This window comes from Siniperca chuatsi, linkage group LG2, assembly GCF_020085105.1.
Source record: "Siniperca chuatsi isolate FFG_IHB_CAS linkage group LG2, ASM2008510v1, whole genome shotgun sequence".
Taxonomy (NCBI): Eukaryota; Metazoa; Chordata; class Actinopteri; order Centrarchiformes; family Sinipercidae; genus Siniperca; species Siniperca chuatsi.
This window is the reverse complement of record NC_058043.1, coordinates 16,920,096-16,933,583: the sequence shown is the minus strand read 5'-3', so window position 1 is coordinate 16,933,583 and position 13,488 is coordinate 16,920,096. Positions and strand designations below refer to the sequence as shown.

Sequence of the window (13,488 nt, the reverse complement as noted above, 5' to 3'; positions counted from 1 at the left end):
ACTTTGTTCCTTGCCAGACTGATAAATTAGTTTCCATGTGCTTCATGGTCTTGCTTTCTAGCCTTAGTCTGTTTACCTGAGAACCTGTATCCTGTTACCTGCAACCCAGTACCTGAACCTGTTTCTGCCTACCTGTTTGCCTGATTATTGGTTATTGGATTCTTGCTTGCTCTGTTTTTTCCATTTTGATTTGTTTGCCTGTGTTTGATTCCTTCTTTGGTTTTGACCCATGCCTGCCTCACCATCCCATAAGCCTTTGTGCCTGATTTTGTGTAATAAATCATTGAACTCATCTCTGCCTCAGAAGTCTGCATTTGGGTCCTATCCCCTGTGTTCCTGTTACCCTGCTTGCACAAGTCATGACAGAATCTGCTTAATTCCAAGAAATAGGCTCAAATATGGTAATGTGCACTTTGGCTGTAACAATGACAAATAATTAATTTGTTGGATGAGCTGTCATTTCTTCCAGTCACTCTCTGCTTCCTCTACCACTATATTTCACACTTCCCACCACGAGAATGAGTCACAAAATGTTCCCCTGAGGTCATCGCAGATGGAAATACCTGGGTAATCTTCAGAGGCTGAGGCTCCCATCATGGCTTTCAGGAAATGGATGAATGCAAGCATCCCAATTACAGTTAATGATTTACATTTATGCCCTTAATAAGGGGACATGTAGGTCAAGTGACCCATAACTGAGGATAATAATGACAAACCATTAATCAACCTACTATATACAAGCATTCACCTGCTCTGCTCTGCAGTGGGATATGGGACAGAGCTGGCTCAGTCTGAGACCCCTGCCGCGAAAGAAAAAATATAAACAGAAGACTGTCTATTACTGTAAGTGACCTCCAACAGTGTTTGAGGAGGGGGGCTCAGCAGTTTTATATATTATGATGTTAAATAGAGACCTGAAGGAAAAAGGTTTTACACCAGTGCTGTGGAGTTGCTGCTGCAGGGCCCAGCAATAAATCCTTGTTAGAGCAAAGATTGAGCACTCAAGGTTTTACAACCTTCTCATTGATGGGTGAATTTTAGTGGTGTTTTAACCTTTGTGGACCTATGTCACAATCATCTTTATCAAAAAATATATATTTTATGAAGCCCACTACTTGCTTCCTTGGAAAATTGCTGGTAGAAGTCTTTGGCACAGTTGGCTATGGTATGGTACAGCAGGGTCAATTGCTCTCTCAAAACTGACACTTTCCATTTGGTGTCTCACATAAAAAAAGACTCTTCCTCCCCCAAGATTCTGCTCATATCTTGGACTTGGACTTTGGATAAAGATGTTTAACGCATTCATGAATCAAAAGATCATTTATAGTTTGGTTTGCTGTTCAGTGCATAGTACAAAGACTGACCTCATTAAAGAAACCAGTGGCTTTCTTTTAGCACCAGAATTGGGTGAAAGTTCAATTTAATCCATTCACATCTTAGTGTAGTCTTTGAATATGTAGACTGTGCAATTATAATTGACCCCTTCAAGTTCTGGATTAGCATCAAGGACGTAGCACTTGAATTCAGTGTAAGGCCTCAACCTGTTTTGCATTTACATTCTTCTACTTGGTTATATTATTGAGATTTATTTTCTCGCTTTTGCTATTCTGACAATATACTGATACATATATTACTGAGTCGTGAAACCAAATTACTCTAAACAGTCTGAATGCATTAATAGTATTTGTCAGAGCCTTTCCACCCACCACCCCCAACTCAACACTTTAAATCTGGAAAAAAGCACATTTGTATCGCTTTGTGACTTATTTTGACAACTGTAACTACACTGCTACAGTAACAGTATTACATGTGACATTAAACAGAAGTAAACTTACTTTTAAGTAAGTAAATGTATTGTTTTGTATGTATGTATTTTTTGTGTAAATGTAAATTTTAAACTTAGTTATTTGGTCTACCATGCTTCCAATCCTGTACATACCCAGATGAGGGCAGCCAAGATCTGCAGATTTGACTATTGATGCCGTACTCTGTGGGAAAGGGGAGCTGCAGCTGTGGTTTCGTAGTAACCTGATGGCCCATTCAACTTCGTTATAGTAGAGTAGCCCTCACAGCACAATCTAGGAACATGACAACCTGTGGGCTCAGTCTGCTGGTAAGTTAATACCAGAGCTGCACTGCAGTGTCAGTGGGAATGTACTGTACTGTTATCTTCATAAAGGAGTGGTAAGTCAATGGGTCCTGGAGTTGCTGGCCAAAAGTGAAGAAACATAATATATGCATCACAATGATGTGAGGAATACACAGATTGACACATGATGTAATAACCACTGAAATGGCACATAGAAGACGAGCCAGTTTTTATATTTTTATATTTTATATATTTTAAAGTATTTATATCTGTTCTCAAATGGCTACACTTGAATGTGGGGTGAAAACCCTGCTGCCATGAAGAGGGGTGAGCCACCATGACTTGTACAAATGAGGATAGTAACGCATGCTTTCGGACAGTCCCTCCTTAAAGGGGAACTCCAGAGGGAGCTCCACGAAATCTGATAAATTAGCTAAAGTGATGTCACTTGAGTCAGCCTTGGTTGGGGCTGAAGACTACAGGTTTGAAATGGAAAAAAACCTGGGGGTGTGGAGTTAGAAATAAATTAGTTTACTAGATCTCTGTAGCCCATTCCTCATTTCTGCTTGAGGTTAGTGGCTCAAGGCTATATTAGCAACTACTAGCAATACTAAATGGCATTAGAGCTATATCGATTAGTCAATCGACAGAAATTTTATGAAAAACAAACATTCACTGTTTCTAGCTTCTTAAATGTGAGAATTTGCTCCTTTTCATAAAATGATACTAAACTGAATATATTGATAAAACAAGGAAGCCACCTCAGGCTCTGGGGAATTATATTGGACATTATTTCACTATTTTCTGACTTTATAGACAATTGACAATATATAAAATATATTAAATAATTTTAATAATTTTTTGACTAACCAAAAAGGTAAATAATCGTTAGTTTCAGCCCTAAATGGCATATTTACATCTTTACACAGTAAAAGCATGAGAAAATTGGAGACAATTAGCTATGACATTAATATCCTCATCACACTGAACTGTAGCTATCAGGGTAAGAATTTTCAAACTGCCTGGAGAATAGAGGACAAAGATAGAAGTTAGCAACAATACAAACTTCAAATTCTCTCTCTTTTCCTGATACACACATGCAGACTCAGTCACACACATCATACATCCATCGCTCCCTATGCATCGGCAAACACTTCTCCTCTCGCTGCTCCTGCCGCCCTGCCACCCACACTGGGATAAGTCATCACTGCTTCAGCGCGTAAAGCCTAGTCTTATCTGAACAATCGCGTTGGTCTTATTCTTGATCTCTCCTCTGTCTGCAGCACAGCTACTACTACACAACTTACCATCAGTGCTGCAAGAAAATAGGTGACACATACATACACACAGACTGAAGACAATAACCACAATATATTCCTTTTCTTTTTATTCTTCTGTTTGGAAATTGCAGGGTCAATATTTTCATTAATCACATTACTTGACATGATGCACCAAAATTTACTCTATCTGTTTACAGGAATACACTGAATAGAACACAAGGTTTCACAATGGATACACGACTGACGTTTTGCCCATTGCACTTACAACAGTGAATGACATTTTCCAGATTTTTTGTTAAATTTTTTTTCCAGCTGCTTCCCTTTATCCTCATCACCTTGCAGATCATATCCATCAAATCAAAGACCTCCTGATAGTCTGACAAAGGCATTCTACTCTGCAGTTGCTGTGGAGGTTTTTTCTTCTTGTTTTACAAACACAATATGTATAGAAACTATACACGGACTGGATATGTTTCTGAATATGAGTTTTGTTCCACTGTTGTAAACAGTCAATACAAGTCAGCCACATACACTATGCTTATGCAATAATTATAATAATCATCATCATTAGTTTCATCATCATCCTCATTATTGTGGTAATAAATATTCTTTTATACACAAAAGTTGGCAGCAAATACGGCATGGGGATGCACATGACAGCCGTACTCAAAACTCAAAAGCTGTACAGAAGAATTAATTTATATTTACAATAAGAATGTGTGTCTGTCTGCCTTTCTGTCAATCGCACAGGTGCACTGAAGGCTGTTATGACTCATGCACCTCATATCGACCAGATAGCATCTCCACCTCTTGTTTTGATACAGATCTTATACACTGTTCAGTTGGAGGCACTGTTACGCAACCTCCAGATTTCTGCGCTTCATCGAGTGCTACCAGTCTGGCTTGAGCTTTCAAAATGACTGGCTGAACATTTTACTCATCAATATTCTCTACGTTGGCCTGTGAAAGTCAAGGTCTGTTAGGCAAACCTTGTTGAAATCATGCCTTACCTTTTTTTAATTCAGGCACAACTTCCAAGAATATAAGATCTAATCATGCATCTTTCCAATGGCTTAGCTGCTGAGTGGTTTAATCAACAACGAAATATCCGATAGAAGCATTCCATTCACCCCACAGGTTATACTGACACCCAATATGTACATTGACAAGTATTAATGAGAAGTGCTGACCATCTGTATCACAGGTTTATAGCAGCACGGACAGTCACTGCAAGCCAAACACTGAGGAGCCCAGGTCAGCCAAAACGCACAAAAACTGAATGAGGGCTTACAAACAGCCAGACAAAGCCAAGCAAACCCATGCTTCAAAGCAACATGATGGTGGACATTCAAAAACCGACAGTTTACACAGTTTACCCTTTGGCAACAAGCCCCCTCGTGTGGGGAGTGAGGGGTCAAAACATGCCACGAAAATAAAAACAATTCTAGTTCAATATTCAATATTCAAATTCATACAGACAAGTTGCTAAGTAAAAACATTTTCATGAACTTTTTTTTTTTTTACTATTTTAGTTCATAATTTTGTTGTTTTCTTGTGAATACAATGATGGTAATAAACTGTTTTAGGCTGAATCACTTCCAGGTTCAAAATGAGTCATTGCATAGAACATTTGAATTGATAATTGCTTTCATCCTCTCCTTTATCTGTATGCATGTGTGTTTGTGTGTGTGTTTGTCTTTGCACAAATAGAGGCAGTGGGCCCAGCTTGTTAGTGAGATCATCTTGTTGGTAAATTGGTAACCTCATTAATCAGCAGGAAGTTAACGGGTCTATTCAGTGGAGAACACAATTAACCTTGGCTCTGAAGTGTAACAAGGATGCAAAGTTTGTAATGTGTAAAGTATGTGTGTGAGTGTGTGTGTGTGTTTGTGTGTGTGCATATGGGTATGCAAGAGATAGAGAGAGAGTGTGTCTGTGTGAGTGTGTTTGTACCTGTCTGCATGCTCTTATGCATCTGCACATAACATGCACGTCCGGACACGGTACTGTGGTTGTAAACCCTCTGACAAATTGTATTACGGCTATTTATCAACAGAAGTGTTTGATATTTCCCATCACTAATTTAAACAACATTTATACGATTGTGCTATATACCATTTTCTGCATGCTATTGCTTTTAAAAATCAACAAGCAAATTATTTGATGCAAGAAAACAGATTCAAACAAATAAAAAGTGAAAAATATAAAGTTTTACCAAAGAAAAACACCAAAAAAAAATTCACTGGAGAGTGATTCCATAAATACACAAATGACAAATTTACATAATTAGATCTCTGATTTGTTTTATGTACATACAATAGTATACAGTTGTGTAAAAAGAAATGCATGATGACATGGACGTTTTAAAACATGTGAGGTATACAAGTAAAAACATGTACTGAATAAGGCTCTTCCATTCAGTGAATATCAGGCAAAAATGAAAAGAAACTAAAAGATGAGATAAATCAATAAAAAGGATAAAGTCCCTTCTGGGACATTATCCTTTTTATAGTCAGCCCCAGAGCATTATAGTCAGCTCTGGGGCTGACTATAACGATGGCTTTGTGATGGCTAATAAAGAGCCGTGGCCACTCCTTCATTTGGTCCTCTCATCTGTGTGAATCTCACACTTGTGGGCACACTGGTAGTAATTCCATTCCTTAAAAACCTACAGCTAATGACTAGTGGCATCTCATAGGTGGTGAAAAAAGTACTGATATGGGCTTCTTTTTTCCCGTCTTTGAAATATTTGTACGTGCATTCTCATGTCCACGTTTACACAATGCATTCTGTTGAAACAAAAAGAGGAGAAATAAAAACACATTCAAAGAAAGGGTCAAATTCCCTATATTGGAATGTACTGTAGAGATCAGAGAAACCAAGTATTCAAGGATTGTGGTGGAGTCATCAGGTTGGTTGTCATTGCCGTGATACACCTTTGTCTAGTCAGTATCAGTGGTACATCTTTGGTACAAGGAAAACCTATGACAATCTGTCTTCTTTTTTCTTCTTTTTGTATTTTTTTTCATGAAAAGGCTCTGAAGACATCAATGTAGAATCAAATATCCTTGCCAGATGTGCACTCCTCAGACATGAGTAGTGTTCCATTAAAACCCCTGTAGAGGGCACTGTGAGGCTTCCTTTATTGAGCTGTTTGAAAGAAGATGCACATGCACAGCCAAACACGCTGAATTTCTCCCATGATATCCAGGTGCTTCAGTTAGCAGGCCTTTTACTGTCACACAGATCCCAGGAGGCTTTCTCTAGGAGAGGAGGGGAAGCAGGACTCGAGTCTCCCTTCCCCCTCTCTCCACCGCTTCACCGCATCCTCATTATTGACCGTTGTTATCCTCCTGAAATAAAGACAGTGAAGATGTGAATGTTAGCAGAAATAAATTAATTGTTAAAGCACAATATCAAATTCTCCAGACCAGGCGCACGGACAAAATTAATGCTGCAAAGTAGACTAAATCAAAGTAAATAAAACAAATAAAAATGACAAAAAAATTTAATTTAAAAATTTTTTGTTGTTAATGTTGTTAAAGATTGTTGTTAAAATGATCTGGGCTTCTAAACATTCTGGATGTTTTGCAATGGCCATTACACAGAAAACTTACATAGACCAAAATATTTCTGCAGTGTTTACGTTACAACTCTGCCAGCCTACTCTCCTTTCCGTCCCATGATACTCCAGCCAATCACAGCCCTGCTGGTATCGGCAGTAATCCACTGGGCTGAGCAGGCTGGCCTGCTGCTCAAAGAAGCACTGAGTCGGGTTTATCTCCACATCCCACTGTGTTCTGAGACTAGCCACAAACACAGAGATGACTGACACAGCTACTGATATTAAGTGTCAACCTAGACAACATAACAGCTGAATGAAGGTCTATCATTCAGCTGTTATGCTGCTGCTGAGCCACAACTTCATCCTCTGCAAGTCACAGCATGTGTTTTGACAGACGCAAAATAAAGTGCACTGAAATCTGCTTTATTTGCGCTTCGGTAGTTCTGCTCCATTGAGCAGAATTAGTTCATTAGCTCATTCTACCATGTAATGAGTGATGCTTACCATGAGTCATGATTCTGTGTGCCTGCATGTGCTCTTGTCCCTGTGTGTCTTTGCGTGTGTGACATTAAAGCAAAGCCAGAACAGTTAGCCTTCTCAGGCTAATTATAGCCCAGTATGCTTGGCCCAGATTATTGGACGTATATGGAGTCGGAAGGTAAACCGTACTAGCGCTGACCTCCCTTGTTCTTGACTTTGGCCTCTCACCTCTTCAAAATTCAAGTGGAATGTGACTTTAATTACCTGACCGGACACAGCAGTGAACCAATGAAATAAAATGCTGAAGTAAACAGAAGTAAAACCAACAACAAAACTAAATTCAGCCAGCGCATAATTCAGCAACACAAACATACATGACCACACACATGTACACACACAAATGTATGTGAATGGCTTTTAGTTACCATTGGTCCAATGAGGCATCAGACGTCTCCACAATCATCATTCTGGGACTGTAGTTCTCTCAAGGCATCCACTTACTTTCAGGCTTCCTCAGTCCTCTGCTCATGTCTTGTAACACCATGCTGATGAAGCATTCACCCTTATTAAATTCACTTCAATCGTGCACCCATGTCTGGGGAATTCAGTGCTGACAAGGCATCCTTTGATTCCAGCTCTGTTCAGTAATTTGGGGTAAGGAAAGGTACAGCGGATCAGTCCGAATATACAATCACAGCATTTAATCAGTCATCACTTCACTTGAGTCTTCTCATTATGCAGACATGGACTATGCTAATCTATGTTAATATCCAGCTGATAAAACACTTAATCCATTAATCATAGTGTGACAGCATCCTATGTTTTCACAGCTCGGTGTACTTAACAAAACTAAAACTAACGAGGTAAAACGGAAAGTATCACCAGCGATCAAAAGTTTAACAAGTTACCGCATTACTGCTTTTGTTTTACATGATGCAAGTGTTACAACACTGAATAAACACATTATTACATTTTTAAATAGTTTTCTACAATGACATGGTTTTCACTCGCTTAGTGGAGCAGTTGACACAATATTTATCATAAAGACAATGCCCGACCCCCCAAATTTAAATTATGTCCAAAAAAAGTATCCATTTCTCAAGGGATTAAGAAGAGTTAATGAGATACTCACTGATGCACTCAGCTTCTCTCTTCCTCTATTTCCTCTGTAATGTGAAATGTATTTAATGCAGTTTCATAGGTTTTTCAAGTACAAAGCTACCAATCCATCATATTTCAACTCTGCATACCCTGAAAAATAAAAAGCACAGTTGATTCAAAATAAACAAGTGAAGTAATAAGCACATACATTATCATTTCCCAAACATCCATAATTTGCAACAAGGAAGCAGTTCACAATTTCTGTTGATAAGCAGGCTGCCATCTGTTGCCTCCCATCCTAAAATCAATCTATGCTTCTAAATTAAAAGTTTTAAAAACTAAATCATTTTGAGTTGCTAATGACTGTAACTTTCATTTAAAAAAAACTTGAGTTCACTTACCCTCTTTAGTTCACCAAAATGAAGTGAACTTCTTCCCAAGGCCAGACAAAGCTGCGAGAATGATAAAGAGAAAGAGGTGAATATGAGAAAACAACCAACTCAAACAGTGAAATACCCATTCAAGGAATTCCAGTATCTTAATTTTTGCTGTATTAATAGACTAATTTTTTTTAAAAACAAAATATAAAAGACAGTGGATTTAACATTTGCTAGACCCAAAGATAAGCTGTATTTCAGTTTCTTAAACATTTATTTATTGATGACTGTACCATCTCCCAGTTTTCCCGCCTGCTCTGCTGCCCCTCCTTGCAGGATTTTGGTGAGAACATTTTCCCCTTCAGCAGGTGCCTGTCCTGCTGCAGTGCTGCCTATACCTAAGGGTTTGCTACCTATCCCAACAGGGGCAGCCTTGGAGCCTGCAAACAACAAACAACACAACCATCACACATGTTGTCGTTTGCCTGTGGTCATTGTGTGGTTTATGGTAATGGTGGAACTGAGACTTACCAATGCCTGTTAGAGGGGGTGTAGCTATTTTGGTAGGCTGAGGTGCTGTTGGGACTCCTGTTGTAGGTTTCATTCCTGTGGCTGCTGCTGCAGGTGTAGCATCCATTTTTGCCTGCTGTTAATCAAACAGAGATAAATAAGGAGTTAGGGCAAAGTTTATGTTTGTTACTACTGTATATATTATTATAGACTACATTTTAAATGTAATCCCATGTAAAAAATAATTATCTTATAGCCAATCAAAAAACTTCATATTCTATGCTTTTTTTCTCTCAGTGTAATTCTCATTTTCCCTTCCAACTTCTGTCTGTGTGTAGTTTATATAATGCTCACTATCCACTATAAGTGTAGTAGGATTGTTCTCACACAATACAAACCAAAAGCATCAGACAAACAACTGTTGCCTCTTTTTGTGATATTTAAAAGTGTTTTTGAAAGTTTAATAGGACACCGCAACAACGGTATTTTATGGCTAGGGTTATTATCTTTCATCATAACTAGCCTCTTGGCAATATTTTAATAAGAAAATACCACACAATACAGGATTTTCAAGTAGCACATCTTTAAAAACATAACATAGGAACATTTAATGTAGGTTAAGTAAAACAAGGCTTAGGTCTACTCACGGGTGTGGTAGCCGGCTGCCCTGCTGCAGATCCTACTCCTGGCTGCCGTCCCTGTGGTGGCGCTTGGCCGGGTTTGGGCTGCTGCTGTGCCGGTCCAGCTCCTGCTGTAGTTGTTGTAGGCTGGCTGCTCTGAGGGGTATGGCTGTGCTGCAGTGGTTGCTGCTGCTGTTGTGCACTCTGGTGATGCTGCTGCTGGACCTGCTGGGTACCATCAAGTGGTTCAGAGCCTGGATGTCTCCCAGACTGGCCCTGACCACCTGACCGCTGCTGCCCAGCATGGCCCTGAGGGGGCGGCTGCTGCTGCTGCTGCTGCTGTGGTTTAGGCCCTGCTGCAGAGGGCTCCTGCCTTCTGGAGGCTGTGCGATCTCCTTGGGGTCTCTGGCTCCGTCCTCCAGTACTGTGGTGAAGACCAGAGTCTCGAGAGAAGTCACCTGAGTTCCGGGGGCTTCCCTGGGCGGAACGGGAGTCTGGACCGCTCCTTCTTTGTGTAGATGAGGAGTTTCTGCCATCAGAGCGGCCAGGTAGGTCTTTGGGGTGTGTCCTGGAAGAACGGGAGGACCGGGGATCCTCTGAGGAGTGGCGAGAAGAGCTGTGTCTGCCAGAGCTGCTGCCGTGGTGACGGTGGTCCCGTGATGATGTGGAGGAGGAGTGGCGTTGCTGGTTGTACTCATCCTGGGGACAGTATTCCTCTGGAGGTTCGTCATAATCATGGTAGGTGTGTTTACTACGCCTACCTGTGGATGAGTGACTTCCACTTCCATGATGTCTTGAGCGATCAGAACGGGCCTCCCGTGGCTTCTCAAACCAATCAGTCTCCTCTTGGCCCAAATGATAGGCTTATTAAAACCAAACAAAAATTATCAGTCAGTTGTTTTATGTGGTAAGAGGAGTGGCATGCAGATTGAAGCCATGCAAAATAACTGGGAAAACATGCTCCACATCCCAGAGCCATGCACGAGGAATCCAACAGAAAAAAACAGCAACATAAAAAACAGACATCATCTCACACTTAAACATGATGCGTGCAAAACAGAAATATAAAACAGGCATTTTTGGCTTAATTTATCACAGGGAACATTCTATAAAAAAAGACAAGACAAACAAAGTAATGGCGCTCTTCTCAAAATTTCACACTTGGCATGCGGCCCCTTTCCAGCACACTTTAAAGGTGGGAGGAACGAATGTCAGACAGTACAAATTATTCAGCACCAGTTACCTTCACTGTCAGAAACAGCACAGTGCATGTCATCTACGAGGTAAGGGTCATCTGGTTTATAGACATGACTCCTGGGAAGGTCCTTCTTGTGATGATCCTGCACATCTGGCAATGAATGACTGGAGCCATACTGGTTTCTCACATCATGGGCGTCTGGTATGACAGAGCCTCTTCCCATACCTACAGGCTTCCCAACAGGACTGAGTGGGCTCTCCTCTTCTGAATTCTGGCTGCGCATGGGAGGCCTTCCACTGCGGCTGCTTCTCTGAGACCGCTCCATAGCATCCCTCTCATAGGATTTACTTCTGTGGCCTGTGGCATCTCTGGAGGAAATCTTGTCCATACCGTAACCAGTAGACCTAGACCTACCAGAGCTGTACATGCGGTCCTCCTCCTCAAGACCCTCACGACTGGTGCCATAATATTTCTGCTGGTCATATGCATTCTTCTTCATCCCGTAGGTGACATCATCCTGAAGCTTCTTGGATCTGGACACAACTGTACAGCTGCCTCCTGTTGATGTTGTCATTGTGTAAGAGGCAAGGTCAGACTCCACATCCCGTGCTTCCTCAATGGGGGAGAATTTAGAAATCTTTTGCTCCATTCCCTGCTTCCTGTGCTTACTACGTTTAGAGGACACTACTGCAGGGGCGAGATTCTTTGGTGTGAGTTTGTGGCTACTGGAGCTGCTCCGTGATGTGTGTTTATAATCATCATAGTAATAGGAAGAGCCTCCAGTCACTGTGGTGCTGGTGCGACTGTCCACTGTACTCTGGTAACCTGTTGTGCCTGTAGGTCTGCCATAAGCATCCACAGGCTCATCTTCAGGCCTACCATAGGCACTCCCACGTGCAGGGCCATTTTCACTGCGATACCGCCCGCCCACAGGATGGCCTAGAGCATCAGTGGGTTGGCTAGTGTTGTCTTTTGTCAACTCACTGATGTCATCAATCATGACGTAGTTCCGAGGAATATTCTGCTCCAGGTTAGAGGTATAGAGTCCATCTGAAGCATAAGCAGAGGTGGGGCTCTCCACAGAGTGTGTCAGGCCAGGCTCAGGGGGGCGGTATTGTCCATATGCATTGCTGTAGACTGAACCAAAGTTGGTATCGGGAGCTGATGTGGTCACTGATACTGCTGGGTTGCTGATGACCTCATAGTTGGTGGGAAGTTTTTGCTCAAGGTCAGCCAAAGAAGTTTGCCGTGGTCTTTGATGGACTGTAAGGATCTCTGCCTGGGGCTGGTAGGAGAGACCAGGTTGGTAGGAGCTGTGGCTGGGGTAAGGAAGACTCTGGCCTGGCATAGGCTGACTGGGCGGATGGAAGCCCTGGTGACCATGCTGCTGCATGCCAAGGTCTGTCTGGTAGGAGGACTGGGCATACATGCGGGAGGAATAGGTTCCTTGGTTCTGGTAGCCAGGGCCTGGTGGGGGGTGGGGCTGGAATGTTCCTGGCTGGGGTGCAGAGGATGAAGGGTACTGAGGAGGTTGGAAACCTATCTGTTGGTAAGCAGAGCTCGGCTGCTGTGTTGATGGTTGACTTTGAGGGTATGGATAGGACATATAGGATGAGGTTGAGGGATACTGGGAGGTTGCATTGAGGTCATTAGTAAATTGGCTCAATGGTGCAGTGCTGGGCCTTGTCAGTAGACCATTAGCATCAAAGGTTCCTGTTGCAGCTGCCATCCTGAGGTTATTGAGCTCACTGTCTGACATGTAGTCCCGAGCATCACCCATACATCTCAGGTAAGCAAGCTCTCTCCTCTCCCTCTCCTTTACCATGGTCTCCTTACGTTGGGTGATGCCTAGCTCCAAGTAACGTAGCTTGGCGTCAATCTCTTTCTCTTCTTCCTCCAGTTCAGCCTGCTGCTTACGGAGCTTCGACGACTCTTGTTCCACAGCTTTCAGTTCACTCAGCAGGCCAGCCTTGGTGACTCCCTGGGCAGGTCTGGGTAGGACCCTCTGGGGCATGCCAGGAGAGCTGTACATTTGTGCTGGAGTAACAATGGGGAGCGGAGTCTCCTCTGGAGGGGGGCTGGGGAGAGTCCTCTTTACTTTCCTCATCAGAGAGTTCTGCTGCTGCTGCAGGGAGGCCATCTGCTAGGAGAGGCAGAGACACATCAGCAAACACTGAGCTATAAACAGAATGTGTTTATGTAAATTAGACTCATTACTGTACACTGGGTACTCAAAGAGGTTCTGCACGTTTCTTCATCCCTAGACCT

At 42.0% G+C, this 13,488-nt stretch overlaps 1 protein-coding gene across 6 annotated transcripts in view; it reads right to left on the bottom strand.

The window, feature by feature from the left end:
* Nucleotides 1–3,461: 3,461 nt before the first annotated feature.
* bsnb (bassoon (presynaptic cytomatrix protein) b) overlaps nt 3,462–13,488 on the bottom strand; it is a 72,840-nt gene continuing 62,813 nt past the window's right edge. For 2 of the 6 annotated variants that reach the window (XM_044182760.1, XM_044182797.1), the window contains exons 6-13: nt 11,266–13,363; nt 10,050–10,885; nt 9,424–9,538; nt 9,186–9,332; nt 8,917–8,967; nt 8,547–8,665; nt 7,840–8,051; nt 3,462–6,722 (exon numbers count right to left, since the gene is read on the bottom strand). In XM_044182760.1, coding sequence (XP_044038695.1) covers nt 8,927–8,967; nt 9,186–9,332; nt 9,424–9,538; nt 10,050–10,885; nt 11,266–13,363 — 3,237 coding nt within the window. In that variant the 3' untranslated portion in view covers nt 3,462–6,722; nt 7,840–8,051; nt 8,547–8,665; nt 8,917–8,926. The remainder of the gene's footprint in view (nt 6,723–7,839; nt 8,052–8,546; nt 8,666–8,916; nt 8,968–9,185; nt 9,333–9,423; nt 9,539–10,049; nt 10,886–11,265; nt 13,364–13,488) is intronic. The other 4 variants (XM_044182780.1, XM_044182770.1, XM_044182796.1 and 1 more) reach the window with 4 other exon arrangements.